The sequence below is a fragment of the Furipterus horrens genome, unplaced genomic scaffold, assembly GCF_987537825.1.
Source record: "Furipterus horrens unplaced genomic scaffold, mFurHor1.1.pri manual_scaffold_2, whole genome shotgun sequence".
NCBI classification, from domain to species: domain Eukaryota; kingdom Metazoa; phylum Chordata; class Mammalia; order Chiroptera; family Furipteridae; genus Furipterus; species Furipterus horrens.
Genome location: NW_028327172.1, coordinates 118,640,569 through 118,664,121, shown reverse-complemented (window position 1 = coordinate 118,664,121; position 23,553 = coordinate 118,640,569). Strand labels below are relative to the sequence as shown.

At 35.7% G+C, this 23,553-nt stretch overlaps 1 protein-coding gene across 1 annotated transcript in view; it reads right to left on the bottom strand.

Moving 5' to 3' along the window:
* BANK1 (B cell scaffold protein with ankyrin repeats 1) overlaps nt 1-23,553 on the bottom strand; it is a 321,562-nt gene that overhangs the window by 225,069 nt on the left and 72,940 nt on the right. Inside the window, exons 4-5 of the mRNA XM_090266342.1 lie at nt 14,729-14,867; nt 2,870-3,006 (exon numbers count right to left, since the gene is read on the bottom strand). Of these exons, the coding sequence (XP_090122468.1) occupies nt 2,870-3,006; nt 14,729-14,867 (276 nt within the window). The remainder of the gene's footprint in view (nt 1-2,869; nt 3,007-14,728; nt 14,868-23,553) is intronic.

The following is a 23,553-nucleotide window of genomic DNA, read 5'->3' as shown; positions in this document are numbered from 1 at the left end:
AAATCAAATTTCTCATTATCATTTTTTTCTCATATTCACAGAATGGTCATTTTGCTATATGCTCAAGAGGTTTTAAATGATAATGTAGTCTCTTACAAATTCTAGGATTATTGAAAAATAAAACCCACAGATTTCCTATTATTATTCTTTTCCTCAAATTCAGAGAATGTTCATATTATTATAGGCTCAATAGCTTTTAAATGATTATTGGGTATATTTTATTACTAATTGTTAGGACTACCTAAATCACATGTACCATTAAAATTTATAGGAAAACTTAGGCTAGCTCTTATAATATACCATTTCAGCTAAGTAGGATGGATATTGAAAAAATTAAAATCTGCTGGTATATGCTCTTATAACATACAGTAATTATAGTGAATAAAATTACAATGCATATTGTTCTTTAAATAGCAACGTTCAATGGACTATTTGCAAAATATCCAAATTTTCCAATTAAATGATATAGTAGCAAGCACATGAAAAAGACAACTACTGTACTGCTCAATAATGAAAATAAAGCAAAGTTTTCTACACAATTTCAAAACTATATTCTATGTGGGAGCTAAGTTAAATGTTAAAAATATAATCTGTGTGGGAGAAAATTTAAATGCCTGCAAGGAGAAGCAATGTGGGCTGGGACAGCTTCTTTGAGGCCAAACATCCCAAAAACACACCAAGGAGATGCCGCTGTGCTTCCTTGTTTTTCATCAAGGGTAGAGTCTGATATTCACCATCTTAGTGAATTCCTAACAGGTAAAACATAGGTGGTCCAGATGCCGTTGGATTAGACAAACCCCACGCCATATCTGGTCTAAGATCTGGTGGAGTCTGACTGAATGGCAGCCTGTTTCTTCCTTTAGGCATTTGATCATATAGCTGGGTCTGGTCTGAGATCTGTCTCAGAATTTGTTTGATCCCACATGTCTAGGTCCCTGATGACAGTAGCTAAATCTCTAAGCCTGTCTATCTTAAGTTGTACATATTATACTTCATCTCTTAATGTCTCTTCTTACACTGTGGTCTGCTGTCACCAAGCTAGAATAGTTCCACCTCTCAGTATTTTCATCTCGAATTTCAAGTGACTCTTTCCTGATAGTGACAGCCTCATTCAAGCTGTGACTGTCCAACATTTCCTTCTCACTAGACCACCAGGGCTTGGTGAAGTGCAGAAATCCCAAGATGCAGTCATGGCCATTATTAACCTCTCACTTCTGACACCAAAGGTGAAAATGAAACACAGCAGTTTCTAGTTATCTAAAAGTTTGTATTCACTCTAAGTTGCAGAAGAAATAACAACTTCCATATTACAGCATTCTGAAAAACTGCCCAAGAGTCAGCAATTACATTTAATTTTCACTATATACAAAGGGTTTTTCTTCTCTAAAGGCAAAACCAACACAAAAATGTGTTTTTGGGACTACTTTATTTCTATGCTGACTGTATATTAATAATGCAACATATCACTTGTATTAATCCTTTTGTGATAAATAGCATTTTTAAAGTAGAAGATAAGGTAGCCTCGTCACAAAACAATGAAACAATCTGTATTTCAGGCTATTATTTTTTGTTCTTGCTTCGCAATTACAAAATAGACATTTTGTCAAATATCCTCAGACTCCTTGGTTTGACAAATGATATTTTTTCCCTGTCCTTCTCTAAGATATTTTTACCATTTCTACTGTTCTAAAATATGTCATTCATAAAGGAGAACTCTAACAGAAAAATGTGTTACACAAAATAAATAACAAAACCTCCAACCCCAAACTAGCTTAAATATGTAAGGCTTCATGACAACCTGTCAACTTCCCTATCATTCATGGTTTTGTTACAAGTCCTCATGGAGTATTTTGTGCTGACTTTGAAGATCACATTGTTCATTCAACTACTTCTCACTTCTACCTTTTCTCTCTCCTGACCAAAAAAGAAAAGCAATAGCAATTAAGCAAAGTTATAATTCTAATTATCTCACAGCTATAAAAATAAAATTTATTTCACTCTGAAAATTTGATGGAAAAAACTTATGAAGAATAAAGGTTCCACATCAAGCAAGCTTCTCTCTGTTGAAAGTGGGTCAGGTAACAAAAAGATAAACAAAATGAAAAAATTGCACTAATTGCATAAGGGTAATCAAAATATAATCATTGAATTCTAAATCCATGAGGGCAGGGATGCACAGCATATACATACCCTGGAAAATGTCCCTAATGAGGCTCTTTGAGAAGATCACAAACTCCACTAAGTTATTGCTGAGTAACAGCAGCAACTGGGGGCTTAAAAATGCCTCTTTGTATACTTCCCAGAAAATTTTAACATTCTGGATTTTCTAATAAACACTGTGAATTTAAAGCACGAATTTTCACTATCAGATAACAGTGATAAATAAAACTAAGAAAAAATACACTGAGTTTGAAAATTTCCACATGAAAATAACAATTTCTGTATTACCCTCTCATGCTCCCTTTTTGATGGTATTCTTGATTTGTCTGACTTCTTAACTTCAAAGCATCAAATGACCTGACTTTTGTTTTATATTGTCCAGAACAAGACAAAGAGGAAATTAATTTCTTAAGGCTTCTCTTTAATCTTTCTATCTTTCTTTATCTGCTCTGTAACAGCTTTAAAATGAGACTATTACTATAGCTATTTTGTAACGTGTAACCGGTCTCCCAGTGGCATTACCTGGAATGCTTGACAAGCAAACTAATTCATCTGCATCTCTGCAGCACAGAAGTCAATTTCTTCCCTTTCTATTGATCAGTAATTCATTCTTATTTAACTAATACACAGACTTTCTACCAAAGCATGCATTCTTTCATCCACATTAGCTCTTTAGCTCATTATCAACTTCATGGAGAGATAAACTTACCGGGCACACATCATCTGAACCTGCCACTCCCAATAGGCATCCCTTGGCCTTTTCTGTTGTGTAGTATTTAATCTCACTTGTGGCCTTAATGATTCCATCACAGTAGACATCGACATTGACAGAGCCAGCAGGAAAATCTTATAAAACACAAACATAGAGTTAAAAACTGAGTATATAATGTATGTCTCACATTTTATATCTCTTAGAGAATATGTAGGAAGGCTTTAAGAATTCATAAAAATTTTACTAAGTACTGGCATTCATGTTTACTTTTTTATCCTTAGAAATCACAAAATAGAATGTATAATTCTAGACTTATTTAATAAAATTACAAAATAAGAACTCTTGATAAAATTATTTTTTAATTATATGTTATTGATTATGCTATTACAGTTGTCCCCAAATTTCCCCCTTTGCTCCCTCCCCCAGCACACCCCATTTCCCTAGACAATCCTCCCACCATTGTTCTTGTCCATAGGTCATGTGGAAAGGTTCTTTGGCTATTCCATTTCCTATACTGTACTTTACATCTCCATGGCTATTCTGTACTTCTTAATCCTCTGACCTCTTCACCCAAAGCACTAAATCCTTTCTCCCTAATGACTAACTCCATTAAAAAAAATAATCTATGATCATCTTTACATAATACTTTATAATTTAGAACAGTAAAGTTGCTCATAAAAAGTTAGGTATTTGTTACTGCTCTCATGGAGAAAACTACCACACATTATAGGCAAGTTTCTCAAAATTGTGTCTTAACAGAGGAAGGGTAGAGTTGATTGAAATTATAGAAATTTTATTCAACTTAGATTGAAATTACAGAAATTTTATTCAATTGATCATAATTAAAAACCTTTGGGAAAGCAAAATTTTATGCCCTATTTGAGTACTAGTTATACTATACACTTATCAAAAGCTTTTTGTAAACAAGCTGTTTAAAGTGACTGATATACTCCATTGTGAATACCAACAGTTCACGTTACCTAAGAATTTTGGACTTCTTGGGAAAGAATAACGATAAACAATTATTTCAACAGAAAGGTTTTATTTTATTATAACAAATGTAAACAAAATTTCTCTCTTTTAATTTATTTTCAGAATACACTTTAAAAACTTTCACTCTTTGTTCTGGAGACATTTTCCAAATTCTGCTGGAAAATTGTCTGGGGTTTGGAATAAGCCATTGAGTACAAGACTAGAAAGCTAGTTTTAAACCTAACCCCCTAAAGAAGCTTTGAATATTTAAAACTTTTTAAAGTTTTAAATATAAAGTATTAATTTTTAAGTATTAATTAATTTAAGAATTAATTTTACTTTATTTCCTGAACAGGTTAAAAGACCTTATAATATTGCTCAGGGTAATCTAAAGCCAACAAAAGCAATCTTAAGTTTTACTACATGAAGCTGAATGACATTTCCTATTACCATATTACTTGACTAGACACTTGTACTATAAAGGAAATGAACTAGAAAACTTCCCTCTTCCTAAAGTAAGTATCTGTCCAATAGAGAATGAAGGAGAAATCACAACAAAAAACTGGAAGTTGTAAAGTACTTCTCAACAGTTACAGCTGTGCACACATGATAATGAGGGTTCTGGAGTTTTTGGACTCAAAGGAAATCAATTTCAGTAAATTTCATAAGTACAATTTGAAATGAAGATAATGATTTTGTTTATCAGAAAAGAGATTAGGAGTTTTATAATGGGGTTTTAACTTTCTGAAAGAAAGCCAGGTAATAAATCATGAAAGAGATATGGTGAGATTTGCCTGCTGGTTCTTTGATATAGAATACTTAAAATATTCTAATTTCTTAGAAAAATGAGCTAATTTTTTTTCCAGATATCTGGAGCCATTAGTTGACTCAAAACATCATTAGATCTATGATAATGATATTGATTTTAGACTAATCCTCCAAAGAGATGTCCTTTGAAGTTATCTCTGCTGTGTACATTTTCACATCTATTGAATATCACTGATTAAATAAGACCTAATTGCTGTTTCCACCTATATATCAAGGAGGATGAGTTATGGATTCATCTGTTTGGGAGCCCCTCCTTCATAATGTATTACTGAATTGGCCTTTTTGTAAACAATACTTGGTGTGGCCTGAGCATTACTTTACATTAACTGCAGTCACTATGTTTCCTACATTTTATAGCTCTTCAATGAAAATAAGTACTCAAACAGAAGAGAGGAAAAGTTAATTCTTCTATTTAATATCTAGACTAAAGTAGGCAAATCACATTTAGCACCGGAGATACACACAAATATAGGTCAAAATCACAAAACTAAGTAAGGAAATAAGAGTCAGCTATGAAGAAAAAAGGAGTATAATGGTCCCTAGCTGGGTAGCTCAGGGGGTTAGAGTGGCATCCTTATATACCAAGGTTGCAAGTTTGATCCTTGATGGTTCTATCTCTCTCTCTCTCTCTCTCTCTTCCTCTCTCTGTTTTAAAATAGAAAAAAAAAACTTATAATGGAAGAAAAATGGAACACCTTGCCCCCATCAGACATAGATAAACAACAAAGTATATTAAGAACAATGATATAAAAGAAATTCTACTTAAATTTCCAAGCTCGGGTTCTAGGCTCCTCAAGAGTCTTTGTTAACTGTTTCTGTCTCTATGATGTAAATGGTCTATGCTTTCAGCTGAATGACAAACTAAAGTAATTTATGGAAAATATAATCCAAAGGTAGTAAGAGTCAGAACTATATCACCAATTGCATTAAAACGATATTTCACAAAGGTATTAATTTGAGCTTTTTACTTTCTGTATTTCCATTGTCTGAGAAGCTGTGCATTTTTATGAATCAATTTTAACACTTCAACACATCGTAAACCTTGAATGAATTTACCTAATGATTTCTGGGAAACTGAAATCAACATAACTCTCTTTTGATTAGAACAGTATTATTAAATAAATATTGGTAGCCTCAAAATCTTGGTCATACTTAAAAATTAGTAACAATTTTAGTAATAATTTTCCTGAAGTATAATATTTAGAAATATTTCTTGTTATTTTTCTAACAGGTTTAGATTGGGCACGTCCTAAATTATTTTCATCCTCCTTTAATGAAATTTGAATTTTTAACATATTATTCAGAACATAATTTCCTAATTAATAAAGAGATTCTACATTTTTGTGGATTCATTCTACATTCTTTTCAACTTTTATTGGTTGTCCCCCTGCTGTGGACAATATTTTTCTGGCTAAACTGCAGGCACCAGAGAAATACCCATTTCCTTCTGAGTTAAAATTAGTTAATATTTCTAGTTTAAAGCCTTAACATGTATTTGTATATGTTTTGGCACAAACTGGAACTATAGTAGTCTTAAACTCCTTTAGTACAAAACAGTCTCTGTAAGAGATAAACCTGTGGACACCATGGGAAAGATGTGGTTTTAGAAAACAAAGTAGTGATTAAGTGTATCAAGTTATTAAGCTGAAAGGGATAAGGCAAAATTAAAAGATACTTACTCAAACTAAAAAATCAAGTTAATATTTGGAAGTGTGTCAGAAGGGAAAGAAAGAGCATGTAGAAAAAGAGCATCTTAGGCTCTGGCCAAGATGGAAGTGTAGGTGGATGTGCTTCACTTCTTCACACAACCATTAGGATTACAACTACCTCAAAACAAAACAAAACAAAAACAGAACTGCCAGAAAATCAAACTATATGGAAGTCCAACAAACAAAAATTCAAAGAAATAATACTCATCCAGACGGGTAGGAGGGGAGAAGATGGGGAGCTGGGGTATAGAGAATGCAGTGTGGCTGCAGCAATGGCAAAAGAGTAGCTGCAACAGGGCAGAATGAGTGGCCACACATTATAAAATCTGGGAGGGACACTTGGGGAGTGATTCCAGCCCCAGTCCAGACCAGGCTACTCAAGGTTACAGCACAGGAAAATAAAGCCTCATTGCTTCTGGCTGTGAAAACCAGTGGGGGTTGGAGCAGCAGAATAAACTGCTGGTCTCACAGGAGAATCCCCCTTTAGAGGGCCCCCACAGTCCTAGAATGTATGCAAACCCACCCATTCTGGGAACCACCACCAGGGTAACAGCTAGAGGGTCACCAGCTGTATATGGGAAGTGAGTGAAGTGACTAGAAAAAAGGCAAGTGCCAAGAAAGAGGCATTGTTTCCTCTCAGAGCCCTCTTCCACATACAGCGCCACAAGGCAGTGAAATGTGTTGCACAGCACTGATGAAAACCTAAGGCTCCAACCCTTACAACGTCACAGGTGTGACAACTCTACCTAATATACAGAGGCAAACACAGGAGGCTGTCAAGTTGAGGAGACAGAAAAGTATGTCCCAAAAGAGGGAGAAGATCAAGGCTCAAAAGGGAGAACTAAATGAGGAGGAGAGAGCCAACTTAGCAGGTGCAGAGTTGAAAATACTGGTGATAACGATGCTCAGAGAAATGATTGAGCACAGCAAATGCATAATGGAAGAAGTGAAGGCTACACTAAGTGAAATAAAGAAAAACCCACATGAAACCAATGGTGAAGGGACGGAAACTGGGTTAAAATCAATGTATTGGGACATAAGGAAGAAATAAACAGTCAACCAGTACAGAAAGAAGAAACAAGAATTTTTTTTTAATGAGAAGTTTAGGAACCTTTGGGACAACTTTAAACATACCAACATCTAAATCATAGGGGTTCCAGAAACAGAAGAGGAAGAGCAAGAAATTGAAAAGTTACTTGAAAAAATAATGAAGGAAAATTTTCCTAATGTGGCAAAGGAAATAGCCATATAACTCCAGAGTCCCACACAAGGTGGACCCAAAGAGGACCACACCAAGACACATTATAATAAAAATGCCAAAGATTAAAGATAAAGGGAGAATCAAAAGCAGCAAGTGAAAAGAAGAGAATTACCTACAAAGGAGTTCCCATAAGACTATCAGCTGATTTCTCAAAAGAAACTTTGCAGGCAAGAAGGGACTGGCAGGAAGTATTCAAAGTGATGTAAAGCAAGGACCTACCTCCAACCTAGATTATGTACTCCATCCAGCAAAGCTATCATTTGGAATGGAAGGGCAGATAAAGTGCTTCCCAGGCAAGATAAAGCTAAAGGAGTTCATCATCACCAAGCTCTTATAATATGAACTGTTAAAGGTACACATTTAAGAAAAAGAAGAGGATCAAAACTATGAACAGTAAAATAACAACTCACAACTAGCAACAAATAAATCTAAAAGCCAAAAACAAACTAAGCAACAACTAGAACAGGAACAGATATGGAGATCATATGGAGAGTCATCAGTGGGTAGGGGGGAGGAGGAGTATGGGGGAAAAGAAGCAGGGATCAAGAAATGTAACTGGTAGCTCTGAAATAGAGAGGGGGGAGTTAAGAATAGTAAAGTAAATGGAGAAACAAAAAAATAACTTATATGCACAACCCATGGTATGAACTACGTGGGGAGGGGGAATTGTTGGAGTGAAAGGGGTTGCTGGGATGAGGGGGGCAAAGGGAAAAAAAGTAGAATAACTGTAATAGCATAATCAGTAAAATATACTTAAAAAAGAAAAAGTTCATCTTAAGATTTCTTCCCTGTTTGGCATACTGTACTTTAATATAATTTTGTTATTCTCTGAATTTTTACTAAGTTAGAAAGAAACACATTTAAAAAGAACATTAATATGGCACAGTGTTGGGTTGTATGGAGAGAAATCTGAGTTTTATCTGAAAACTGTAAGAAGGAGACATTAGAGTATTTGATATACCTCGATGTTGAAAGACTATTAATACACACACACATGCACTTAAATGGTTTGGCAGAGGTATCCAAACAAAGAAAATTAAGTAATTGGTCTCAGAGGTAGCCTTTTCTAACAGAAAATGCTAGCTGCCAATATCTATTCTATTCTTTCTTTAAGAGACAAATTTTGATTTTCTTCTGTTGTTGTAGGACACATGTCTATCCAACTAAAAAGACTAGATTTTCTGCTCTTCCTTTCATCTAGGTATGACCTTGGGGCTAAGTTATGACTAATGAGATATCAGCAGGTATGTCTTACAGAAGCTTTCTTATTTAATGAAACCTTCATTTCTTTTTTTTAATAAAGATTTTATTTATTTACTTTTAGAGAGAGGGGAAGAGAGGGAGAAAGAGAGGGTGAGAAACATGCAAGAGGTACACCAATAGGTTGCCTCTAAGATGCCCCCAAACGGGGGCCTGACCTGCAACCCAGGCATGTGCCCTGGCTGAGAATCGAACCAGCAGCTTTTCAATTTGCTGGTCGGTGCTCAACCTATCAAGCCACACCAGCAAGGGCTGAAATCTTCATTTCTTTATCCCAGTAATGTGCTGAGAAACTGACTATTCGGAAAGCAAAGAAAAAAAAAAGCTGATTTTTAATTTGTCAGTTTCTGAGGTGTAAATATTTATACTTAAACTATGTCTGATTTCAAGCTACCAAATGGGTTATATGGTATGCCCTGCCACCTAATATTTGTGTTGAAGCCCTAACCCCAATGTACTGTACTTGGAAATGTATACTTGATCTAATTAAGGTTAAATAAGGTCCTAAGAGTGGGGGCCTTATTAGTAAGACAAGCATCATTATAAGAAGAGGAGGAGCTATCAGAAGTGCTGGTGCCCAAAGAAAAGGCCATGTTTGAACATGGAGAAGTTGGCTATCTGCAATCCAAGGGAAGAGATTTTGTCATAAACCAACTTCTGGCTCCTTGTTCTTAGACTCCCAGCCTGAAGAGCTGTGAGGAAATAGATTTCGGTTGGTTAAGCCATCCTGTCTGTAGTATAATGTCAGAAAAGCCTGAAAAGCTTAATATACAAAGTGATCCCATTGAATATGAATTAGGGAGGACATACATAAAACTGACTCTTGCAATCCGGTATGCGATGATTCCGGCACACCACTGCTTCATCATATTGCTTTGAATATAGGTGTGATGGCAGAAGTCTTAGAAATCATCTCGTTCCATGATAAGCGTGGCCACACTGTAGGACTGTTGAACGGTGACTAGAAATAAGCCTGTGTCCTGGACAATATTGTCAAGCTGCCATTCCAGCCCCCAACACCAGCCAGATTTAGCACAGGAGACTGGTTATAGTGCAAGAGAACATTTACAGGAAACAAACCACATTTTAAGTTATGTGACTGATTAAGTCTTGGGTCAGATGATCAGAAATCAAGTCACATGAGCATTTTTTCTAGACTAAAAAGAGATTGGACACCTAGAGACCTCCTCTTGATATTAGTGCATCGATATTCTTCAAAAGAATTTTGAAAGTGGGGAAGCGTTTCTTGTGTGCTTCTACTTTAGTGTTTGATTCCTCCATTTTAACTTGGTATTCGAAAAAGTACAGAAAAAATGCTTTAAAGATGAAGTAAGATTGAGGCCATTTCTTGTCTTGGAAGTCACCAATGGGTAAAGGGATTACACAGAAGATGACATAGAATTGGGAGCTCTCCTGAGCATGATTCCCCAAGGGTTAAAGGGGACAAACAATTCTGGCAGCTTTTATATCAGGAGACATAAACAGAGGATTAAGAGAAGTGATGGGCAATACAAGGCATACAATATTTATGAAGAAAGATGGACACTTCAATTCTCTTCCTTGTAGGGAAGAGAAGAAAGTTTTTAAGTGGCTTACCACACCCACCCAAAAGCTGAGGGTAGGGTTATTCAAGAAAAACCACTCTTTGTGTTTATAGGATTGCTAGAGGAGAGATTGGCACTTTGCTTCTCAGTTGGATGTCTGTTAAAGTGTGGTGTCATATCTTATCTTCCCTGTCTCCAAACATCTTATAAGTTCTTGAAATGTAAGTAAAGAAGTTATTTTATCAACAAGAAAGCTGAGACACAGAATGATCAAGAGACTTGTCTACAGTTACCCAGTAACAAGCTTCATACAGAATCAAAACAGCTCTCTTGGTCACTAGTTAATTGCTCCTTTGACTAAATGCAGATTCTGGACCTATTGTTAGCCTTTAAGAGCACACTGGTCACTCCCTCTTACTCCACAATTGGTGTAGAGATAAAAAAAAAAAAAGCTTACTGAACAGTCAGCGCTTTTCAATTGAACTTCCTGAAATGATAGATGTGTTCTAACAAATCACTTGAAATATGGTGAGTGCAACTGAGGAACTGAATTTTAAATTTTGTTTAATTATAATAAATCAAAGTTTAAAAAACCAGTTGTGGCTACAGTATAGGTCAGTGCAGCTATAAAGCCTACTTTCTCCCTCTGTGCTTTGATGTCAATTTAGTAGGTGCTGACTAGCATTAAGAAAAAAGAAAAGAAATACAATTCCTATCCCTTTGCTTGTATTACCCATTGCATGTTCTTGCATGTTGTCCACTCTTCCATTATAGCTCTTAACATATTAATCAGAGTTAATTAAAATTCCCTGTCTGAGCATTCCAACAGCTAATGTTTGCTTTCTCTCTTTAGACTAATGATTTTTCTTGGCTTTAGGCATGACTTGTAATTTCTTGGAAACTAGATATATTGTGTCAGGTATAAGAAATGAAGCCAGTAGGCAGTGATCATGTGTAGTAATATGGCTAGGAGTTGGGCTGTATTTAATGTTTGCTGTAACTATACAGTATTCCATCACTTATCATGGGTATTACGTTCTAGACCCCCCTTCAATAGGTGAAAATCCGTGAAGTAAGAACCTTACGTTTATTTTAGTATTTATATATATTTTAAGGCTTTATAAACCCTTCCAAGACACTTATAAACAGTTCTCAGTCCCTTATTAACCTTTCTCACTCCCTTATTAACCTTTTCCACAGTTTTATAAACACTACTTATGTTCTTAAACATATTCTACACTCTTAAACCTATGTAGCTTTAACAACATATGTATACAGTACTGCAAAATCCTGCGATATAGTGCAAAATTATGCGATATAGTGAAAAATCTGCAATAAATAATTAAATAAATATTTTAAAAAATCCTATGATACAGCGAGGCCACAATAAGTGAACCACGATATAGAGAGGGACTACTGTACATGTCAGAAGCTTCGAATTCCTCTGTTGTCATTGTTCTGTCCTCTCTCTTGACCTGGTGCTTCCCTAAGCATTCCTCCTCAGAAAGACTCTGCATCTTGCAGTACTCTCAACTCTAGTCCATTGCCATTATACTCAACTCTACCATGGTGGTGGCGGTGGTCAGGCAGTGGGGAGGGGAAGCATTCTAATCTTATGATTAAGTCTCAGTCTCTTAATAGGCTCCTGTCTCTTGGTTGTTACTCTGTAAATGGCTTTGCTGTGGTATAACTTTTCCCTCCCCACCTTCGGGAAGGCTAGAGAGGATACAGTGGGATGGATGCCCTTCTCCAGCTGGGATAAAACTCTGGTAAAGTGGTTTCTCCTGGAGCATAGGCTTTGTTATGGAGAACACACTAGGAGTATTTCTCTATGACTATTCTTCCTCTGGTCTGGCAGAGTCTCCAGAACCTGGTGAAGTTCCTAGAGGTGAATCCCACAAAATTACAGGTGCCTCACAAGACTACAGTCCCCAGGATATTCTTACTTAAACTAGTTCACATTCAGCCAACAGAAATTCATCAAAATTACTAGTTAGGTGCTCCCACCAGTTTCTGGCTCTAGTGACTTGTGCTCCAGGTAAGCAAATCTTGGATGTCACTCTCTTGATTTACTTTTCTCTCCAAATTTTGGGATGGTGGTTTGCCCCATAAACATAGTTCTCAATGAACTCAAGAAAAATAATTTATTTTCAGTTTGTTCAGCTTTTTTGTGTTGTAAAAAATGGGAGTGGCAACTTCCAAGTTCTACTTGACATGGCTAACACCATTCGTTTAACTAGTTCTTTTAAAACCTTTGTTTTAATTATGGATTTAAGCATGTGTGCTGGGCCATGATATAAAATGTAGCTCTTGCGAGGGCTCAAAATTCTTTTTTTAAAGATTTTATTTATTTATTTATTTTTAGAGAAGTGGGAAAGAAGGGGAAAAAAAGGGAAAGAAAGACTGATGTGTGAGAGAAACATTGATCAGCTGCCTCTCACATGCTTCCAACTGGGGATCTGGCCTACAACCTAGACATGTGTCCTGACCGGGTATCGAACCAACAACCTTTTCTTTCATAGGCCAGTGCTCAATCCACTGAGCCAAACCAGTCAGGGCAAGGCTCAAAAATTTTAAGTAACAGTGCCATAAGGCAGAGAAAATAAAACTCTAGGGCTATGTCTGCAGAGGTATGTCCCATCCATATTCCCTCACCTACTCACAGACTCAGTCTATATATTGCTACATACCACAGAGCAGACAAAATTTTATAAGAAAATCTCTCATTAACTTACAGAACAGAATAGATGGCAGAAAGACTTTGAGAGGTTTAATTAGCATAACTAGTAAATAGTGGTTTATATTTTTTACTACAAACTTGCTGTTTCACTACATAGATATATTATGTATTACTGTATCTTGGAAATATAGACTATTCATTTTCTGCTTTCCTGGAAAACAATTTAACTTTGCTATGTTTTATTCTTTACTCTGCTTTTAGCTATTAGGTAAACTGAACATAAAATCTTAATATGAGTAATTTTATTTGACATTTTGATCTGCTTTTTGGGAAGTATTATATAAAGACTTCTTAATTTGCAGTATAGATTTTTTTCTGTAGTAATTTTAGTCTAACTAGATTTAGTTTAAACTCCAAAATTAATTAGAAATTTTTCTTCATTAAATCATTTTAAACTATGGTATAAGGAAGTAAGGGTCTGTGGAAAGAAAAAAAGAGACAAAGAGTTCTTTCTCATCTGACTCCTGCATATCCTTGTCCAGTGTCTGAAATGTTTATAAATGGTTGGTGTAGAGTATTTCCTTTCTATAATTGAACTCTCATCTCAGCTGTGCAAGGAAATCCATTGAGGGGACACATGCTTTGTATAACATAATAGAAAAGGTTTGCAGAAACTCTGTAAATGGACTTACTTTATAAAAGTTACATAAAAAAGCTCAGGATGCATTTGACATACTCTTTACTTTTAAATTTTTTACATTTACAAATTCATAATAAGACTGCATATATTTTACTTTAAAATATTATATGAAGTTCATATTTATAAAGTTTTATAACGTAATATTATTCTCTGATTGTAAAAAAATAAATAAAAAACATGTAGTCCTACATTTTTATCAAAACATTCTGAAATGAATATAGTAGATTTTGAATTTAGTACAATTATTGTGGTAAGCACAGATATTCCATCTAATACTAGTTACCACACAACAGGCAGAGTTGTGTAATGAAATGGTTAGCTTCATAAATTAAGTTAGTATAAAAAGGGGAGATTGTATATAGAAATGTTACCATAATGATAAAATATTGAAAAAGATTTATGTTTTCCAAAACAACCAAAAATATACTCATGAGCATGACAAAAAAAGAGAGGAAGGAAGGGAGAAAGGGAGGGAGGAGGAGAGAGAGAAGGAGAGAGAGAGAGAGAGAGAGAGAGAGAGAGAGAGAAGCAAAATGTTTCAAAGTTCATTAATGAAAATCCAAATATCTACTAATCCTGTTACAATAAAGCTAATAATTTTAGTTCCATATTTAATAGCTAGTGTATATTCAAGTGCTCTCTGCTGGCACATATAAAAACATGTGATGTAACTGGATGCTGTTTTACCACATAGCACACAAGCTAATTTCTCATAACTTACACATCTGTACTTTTGCAAATTTAGATTATAGTAACAACCTTGGGCGTGTGAAAGTTAACACAGGAAACACCTGCAGGACAATATTAGTTCCTGTAGAGAAGTGAAACTATTTATCATAAATTTATTGAAAGAAATTCAGGATGATGTTTTATATTTATTAAAGCATAAAAGAATTTCTTACCTAAAGCTTTCATACACCAGACTGTTTTATTCCAAAGTGTTGGCCGTATTCTAATGCATTTATTATTTGATGTAAATTCAACCTCCACCGCATTACCAATTACTTCATCTCTCAAAATAATAAATATTTCACCAGGATTCTATAAAATAAAAAATACAACCCAATTAAGCATTTGAAAAAGTTTACCTTAACCAAATAACCCATGGCAATTATTAATGATAGAGGTTGCATATGATCGTTATCTCTTCTATCATGTCCCTATTTTCAACCATATTTAGAAATGAATTATGTAAATGTAAGTCTCATTACATTTTGAGTTTATGGACTTGGTGTTTATTGACTACTCAATTTTTTCTCCAATACCTCATTTTGCAACTGAAAAACCAGTGAGAACATAGCTGCTCCCTTTTCCTCTTGTCTCTTCCCTGGGTGTGAGGCTCCCCATCTCAGGACAAGTGCATCACTTCACAGACCTTGAGGGGGCTGTAAATCACTGACAAACAAACCCTTTTTGCAAATTCTTTTCCTCCATCTTTCTAGAACTTGGTGTACTTATTTATAAATAAAAGGACTGAACATTTAAATATGGTGATTTTTAAAAAAATTTAAGTATAAAATTTTTTTGAAGTTCAGTAGTTTTAGATCTTACCTAAAAGAGATTCTCTGGTTAGACTATTTATGATGGGTATCTGTAAAGGTTATTGAGTTGGCTAAAGTTTATAAATCTAAAAGTTTAAAGATTTTTATTAAGGTGAAAAGGCTAAATCTATGTAAGGGTTTGTGAAAACCTTTGGAAAAAAATTATAAGGGATAAAATAAATATAGAGAAAGAAAAGAAGTATATATTTTTTAAGCATCTATTTTATGCTAAAAGTTATTCTAAGCAAATATTATATAAAGTTTTTAAAAATTCTAACCAAAACATATGAGAGTATACCTACACACATATATGCAAATAAATGCACACACCAAAACCCAAAATGGAAGACTATTATTTTTCTCTTTTATGAACAGGGTAACTAACATACAGACAGACTTACATCTCAAGATGAATTAGAACTACCTAAATTTAAAATCTATACCCTTCCTTACAACATGTTGCTTAAACCTTCAAAATAACTAAAATGGAATACTATTTTTATGATGATCTCAGATATACTCTTCAAAGGCTTTCTTCAAAGTCAAAGTAACTTTAAGTTCCTCATGAAATAATCAGGAACCTAATTTTATGCTCTTATAAAATTATGATATCCCCAAAGTCATTAATTTAAAAAATTTCCTATTTAAATACCTCCCAAAGCAAAAAATTGCCCATCAATAAAGCTAACATCTTTAATGCTCTGTACCAAAGTGCTTCTACAAATCTGTTGATGTTAACAAAATAATTTCAGCTTTGGGAGTTTTCCACCAAGGTCCAGTGCTCCCGAATGGTACTTGTCCACAGAATATTTTGATCTAAACTTCTCCTCACCAACTAAATAGCACATCAGTAGCCATCAGAGAGATGCAAATAAAAACCACAATGAGATATCACTTCACACTGGTCAGAATGGCCATCATCAACAAATCAACAAACAAGTGCTGGCAGGGATGTGGAGAAAAGGGAACCCTAGTGCACTATTAGTGGGAATGCAGACTGGTGTAGCCACTGTGGAAAACAGTATGGAATTTCCTCAGAAAACTAAAAATGGAACTGCCTTTTGAACCAACGATTCCACTGCTAGGATTATACCCTAAGAATACTGAAACACCAATTCAAAAGGCTCTATGCACCCCTATGTGCATAGCAGCACTATTTACAATAGCCAAGTGCTGGAAATAGCCTAAGTGCCTGTCTGTAGATGAGTGGATTAAAAAACTGTGGTACATTTACACAGTGGAAAACTATGCAGCAGAAAGAAAAAGGAACTCCTACCGTTTGCCACAACATGGATGGAACTAGAGAGAATTATACTCAGTGAAAGAAGCCAGGCAATGAAAGACAGATACCATATGATATCACCTAATACAGGAACCTAATGAAAAACACAAACAAATGTGCAAAATTGAACCAGAGGCAAGTAAACAAGGAACAGAGTAACAGTTACCGGGGGGGAGTCGGGGAGGGAGAGAAAGAGGGTAAGTAAGGGAAGGGTCTAGTCAAGGAACTAGTATAAATGACCCATGGACATGGACAATGGGGTGGGGACTGTAGGAGAAGGGGTGGGCTGGGTGGGGGGGAGCAATGGGGGACAAAGTGGGACAACTGTAAAGAAAAACAATAAATAAATCAAAAAAAGAAGAAAAAAAAAGGAAAGATCCTATCTGAAAGGAACTACCACCATTCCTTCTCTTGCCCCACATAGCCAACATGCCAGAAACACTTTCCTGTTTTCTTCCCTGTACCTTCTCCAATGCACTTCTCCATCTGAGTCCTGAAGGTCAGGACCAAAAGCCCCTTCTGTTTCTCACATCTGCAACCTCCTCTACACAGGACCTCATGTCCAGCACAGTTCCTTAGTTCCTTTGTTACTCATATCTGTCTCCTTACTTCAAGTCTTTAATGATTTTTCATTTCACTTTGACTCAGATGCCCAATTCCTGTTTTGAAGTTCTTCAGAGTTCTCTTCCATGGTAACATCAATTCTTATTTAACTTTGACCTCTTTCCTTCAGAACCTTGCAAGCCTAAGCATCCTCTTCCAATGTTTCATTCACCCAGGCAATGCATTTACTCAGGAGTGTTCAACTGACTTCTTCTTATGCATCAGATTATCTCCTTAAGAGAGGGCACAGCTCCACATTTCAACCATTTCTAGAGAAAAGTTCTAAACAAAAGGCAAGCATATTGACCACCCCAAATGAGGCACTTACATGTTCCTTTGTACACAGGGCCAGCTTTGTGAGCATGTGATCTGTGCAATTGATCCCAGGTCCTGTGCTTAGCAGGGCCGTGCACTTAATTTAATGATCTGTTGTCACTGCCTTGAAGTACATAATAATTTGAACAAGGGCACCTGTATTTTCATTTTGCATTGGTCTCTGCTGATTGGGTAGCCAGTCCTGTTTGTACATAATGTTGACTTGCGTTTCAACTCTTATCTCTCTAGACCTCTCCATACTTAACCTCTCCATCAATATCCAACTTGAGTTTCACCAGCTCCATAAACACTTCCTACAATTTCTGCTCATGAGGAGTTGTAAAACGTCCAAAGGAATCACAAAGAGTGTACACCCACGCTACTTCTTTGACCCTAAGTCATGCCCTCTGCTCTTAATTAGTGTCTCATGTCTATGGCTTGCCTTCCCAGCTAGTTTTTAAGCATCCTGAAGGTATTTTTTATTTTTTCATATCATTGGGGCAACTTGCAGGAACTTTGCATGCAAGAGGCAATCTGTACATATTTTCAAATTAAGATAAGTAAGACTGTAAAATATGACTTTTTTAATTGAACATGCTCTGCTCTACTTCTTACCTCCCTCAGGACTCACAGCTTCATCTGGTCCCTGCATCTGCATCCAGGAGGGAACAACCGCACTTGCCCAGCCTTGTTCTTAACTATTGGGCACATCTTAATTAAAAATGAAATTATATGAACACATTTAATTCCATGGAGAAAATGCTAGGGTAGTCAAATGCTCACAAATTTAGTTTTATCAATGATGAAGCCATTAGTTCGCTCTCAATATTTTCCCTGTTTATTCCTTATTTTACTTCTGAGCATTCAAAGAGAGAAAGGGTTATTATAATGATCACTTCCAAGCACTAACGTTTTTCTGAATTAGTAAAAAAGTTTGAGACCTAAACAAAAGGGGCCTATATGACCTATAGAGAGGGAAGTTTCTAGTTCTGTCAGGGTGGGTGTCTTTTTTTATAATAATTTTTTATTATATTTTTTTCATTACCACTTAGTCCCCTTATACTCCCCTCCTCATGCAATAACAACACTGTTATATCCATGTCCATGAGTCCCTTTTTCCTTTCTGCTCAATGCCTCCACCCCCTAACCTCCTCACCCCTTAGCTGTCGTCCTGCTCTTTATCTATGAGTCTGTCTCTATTTTGCTTGTTAGTTCAGTTTGTTCACTAGATTCCACACATGAGTGGAATCATATGGTATTTGTCTTTCTCTGACTGACTTATTTCACTCAGCATAATGTTCTCCAGGTCCATCCATGTTGCCACAAAGGGTAAAATTTTCTTATTTTTTATGGTTGAGTAGTATTCCAATGTGTAAATGTCCCATAGATGTTTTATCCACTAATCTATTGATGAACACTTGGGCTGTGTCCATATCTTGATGACTGTAAATAATGCTGCAATGAACATAGGGGTGCTTATGTTCTTTTGAATTACTGTTTTTGGGTTCCTTCAGATATATTACTAAAAGTGAGACAGCTGGATCAAAAAGCAGATCCATTTTTAACTTTTTGAGTTCTCTCCATAGTGCTTTCCACAGTGGCTGCAACAATTTGCATTCTCACCAATAGTGTAGAAGGGTTCCTCTTTCTCCACATCCTTACTAGAACTTGTTGTTTGTTGATTTATTGATGGTAGCCATTCTGACAGGTGTGAGATGGTATCTCATTATGGTTTTAATTTGCATTTCTCTAATGATTAGTGACATTGAGCATCTTTTCATATGTCTATTGGCCATCTGTATGTCCTCTTTGGAGAAGCGTCTCTTCAGGTCCTTTGCCCATTTTTAAATTTTGTTTTTGTTTTTTGTTTTGTTTTTGGTGTTGAGTTTTGTAAGTTCTTTATAAATTGTGGATATTAACCCTTTATCAGATGTATCGGTGTATATGTTCTCCCATTCAGTGGGTTGTCTTTTTATTTTGCCATGCAAAAACTTTTTAGTTTAATGTAGTCCCCTTTGTTTATTTTTCTTTTGTTTCTCTTACCTTAGGAGATGCATCCAATAAAAATATTTCTATGATCAATGTCCAAGATTTTGCTGTTTATGTTCTCTAGGATTTTTATGGTTTTGGATCTAACAATTAAGTCTTTGATCCATTTTGAATTTATTCTTGTGTGTGGTGTAAGAAGGAGGTCTAGTATCATTTTTCTGCATGAATCTGTCCAGTTTCCCAACACCATTTATTGAATAAACTATCTTTAGCCCACTGTATGTGCTTGCTTCCACTGTCAAACATCAATTGACTATAAAGATGTGGGTTTATTGCTGGGCTCTCTATTCTGTTCCATTGGTCTATGTGTCTATCTTAATGCCAGTTACATTCTGTTTTGATCACTATGACCTTATATTATAGTTTAATATTAGGCAGGGTGATTCATCCAACTTTGTTCTTTCTCAGAATCGCTGTTGCTAGGCTGGGCCTTTTGTATTTCCATATAAATTTTTGAAATATTTGTTCTATTTCTGTGAAATATATCATTGGAATCTTGATAAAAATAGTGTTGAATCTATAGATTGCTTTGGATAGTATGGACATTTTAATGATGTTAATTCTTACCTATGAACACAATATGTGTTTCCACTTATTTGTAGCCTCTTCAATTTCTTTCTTCAGTGTCTTATAATTTTCCAGATACAGATCTTTTACACCTTTGGTTATATTTATTCCAAGGTATTTTATTCTTTCTGAAGCAATTGTAAACAAAATTATTATTTTTTAACTTCTCTTTCCGTTAGTTTGCTATTGGCATATAAAAATGCAGCTGATTTCTGGATATTAATTTTGGACCTGTTACTTTGCTAAATTTATTTATTAGTCCTAGTAGTTTTTTGGTGGAATATTTGGGATTCTGTTTATACAGTATTATGTCATCTGCAAATAATGACAGTTTTATTTCTCTCCTTCCACTTGGATGCCTTTTATTTCTTCTTCTTGTCTGATTGCTGTGGCTAGAACTTCTAGTACTATGTTGAATAAGAGAGGTGAAAGCAGACATCCCTATCTTGTTCTCTATTTTAAGGGGAACACTTGTAGTTTTTGCCCATTGAATATGGTGCTGGCAGTGGGTTTCTCATATATGGCTTTTATTATGTTTAGGTTTGTTCTCCCTATTCCCACTTTGTTGAGTGTCTTGATAATAAATGGGTGCTGGGTTTTATCAAATGCTTTTTCTGCATCTCTTGATATGATCATGGTTTGTACCCTTCTTTTTGTTTATGTGGTGAATCATATTTATAATTTGTGAATATTGTACTAAAGATAGTGAAGTTTCTGCTTCTGTCAAAGTAGATGTCTTTTATTAAGCACAGGCAATAAAAATTTTGATCCTAGTGGTCCTCATGTCAGCCTACTACGAGTTTTATACACAGACCAATGGTTCTTTTCTAATTCCATGACTGCTTTAACAGCCAGTGGCTTAACAAGCAATGATGTATTGGTCTTATTAAGTCAGGACTGTGCAGGTTGCTGTAGTAATAATGGATCTAACCCTTGACAGCAGAGCAAAGATTATATTATGGTAATGGCTCCAAACTGGGATGCTAGTGCTCACCTTCAGAATCACCTGAGAAGATTCTAAAACTCCCAATATCCAGGCCATAACTCAGACCATTTATATCTGTGTCACTGGATATACAATTTAGGCATTATTGTTTTTAAACTTCCACTTGTAGTCCCTATATGGATCTTAGGTTGAGAACCACTGGGTTAAAAAACATATACATCTATTGGTCATTGTAAAACCTTAACACCAAAGGGGAGCACTTCACAACATAGATATGTAAAGCACTGATGCACATAATAATTTTTTTTGCTACTTTTACTATATATATATATATTTTTTTTTTTTCAATTAAATCATAGGATCGGACTTTAGGTTAAGGATGGTTACCAAGAACTAGTGTGTAAGTTGATGTAAGAAATATGGTGGCAGTGCTGTCAGTTCCTGTGTATTGTTGTACTCTGGATTCATGGTCAAGGAATGAATAAGCAGGAAGTAGTCTCTGAGACTCTGTGGCATGCTCACAGCCCTTATGTAGTCTCAGGCTCTCTCTAGATCTGTAAATCAAATAACCTATGGTCTGTACTGTGGTTTTGGAGACATATTATGCTTACAGCCACAGCGGTATGTCAATGAACAGGTCAAATGAAATGAAGGTCATTACTGGAGACTATGTCATGTTCTAGGATTCAGATAGAAAGACAATTCAATGAAATTAATATAGGTCTAAATCCTGATAAAGCCACTTAAAAGGCCTTTACAGTTATACTCTAAGAACTAAATTTGCCCAAGAAATCAAATGACTGAACTAATTTTAAAAATATGCTTCAGTCTTATCATTAGAACAGCAACATTGGGAGAATAAGATATTAATGAAGAAATATTGGTTAACTATACTAAAGGGAGTAAGAAATTTGAGGGGAAGAAAGCTAAGATTGCAGTGAACAGATTCTACCGAAAAGAAGGGAAAGTACTAAACTGAAGGCCTGCCTATAAAAATAAAACAAAGAAGATAAGCTCACTCTCAACTGCTCTTTAGGATGGTGCTGCTGAAGAAGAAATAGAGAAGCCATGACTGAACCTGGGCTGGAGGCTCACAGAAATAACTGGAGAGGCAGGAGGCAACAGAGAGCAAACTACAGTACCTCTGAGAAGACCCACAGAGAAAAATTTAGAGGCTCCTTCTTAAAGCTTCAGGTATAATCCATAAAAAGAGTGACAGCTATACTCATTACTCTCCCCCCCACACACACACACAACATGGGGACCCTGAATCTAGCGTGGCAGAGTAGCTCTTTGACAAGCATAGCCTGGGAGACAGTGATGAGAGCTCAGCCTCAGGGTGGATTTCCATCACTGCAGGGTGACTTCCTTGGTCACTAAAGTACATGCACTTTGGGGTTACCTTTATCTTTTGTATAAGTTGTACCAAATCATCTACTTATGACTGTTCATTTGTACCATTCCTTCAAATAAAGTAATTTGGTACCCTGCCCCCTGCACTACCCCCAAAAAGGGTGAACAGCATAACTGCTTACAGATTGCACAGCTCTAGCAAGGGATCAGAACACAACTGGGTAGACTGAAGAGAAATCTCTGAAGGGGAGCACTGAATTACTGGTGCCCTTATTAGGTGATCTGAAGGGGATTTACTACTGTAATGCATGAATGTATTTCTTATATTCTCGGACAGGATTTAACCTTGGCACTGTTGACAGTTTTGTACCTGAGAAGTCACTGTTGTGGGGACTGCCCTGTGCATCATAAAATATTTAGCAACATCCCTGGCTTCTACCCAATGGATGCCTGTAGTAGCCCCCCAGTTATGACAACCAAAACTCTCTGCACACTCTGTCAAATATCCTCTGGGGAAAAAGGGGCAAGATCACTCCCAGATAATAATCATTGCTCTGAGGGAATTTGCCAGAAAAAAAAAATTAAAGAAATTAAGACTTTGAAGTAACAGAGAGCATAGGGAAGAGAAACTGCAAATAACAGACCAGGTCCAGGTCTGGTTTAGATGTTGTTCCATTGGAAGAATTCCTCCCAGGTAGAATTTCCATCATGGGTATAAAATTAGATAAGATTCATTTAAATAATGGATGCACTGGGCAGATAGAACTCACTGACTTCATACCTTTCATAATCAATTACCCCACAAAACAAAATCAAGAGGAATATGCTAGAAAAATAAATGCCTTGGCCCATAAAAAAATAATTTAAAAGTACCAAAATAGAACAAAGAACACTAGTTCTTAAAAAAGGTAAAGGATGAGGTCAAATTAAGTAGCAGATTTAACCTGTTAAAATTCATCTAGGTATTTCTTGATGAGACAGGAAATAATTCACATAAATAGAGTACGAGAGGCATGCCTTCACCAGTGCATGAAAAGAAATGTTGAAGGAAAAAACATTGTCTCCTGTTTT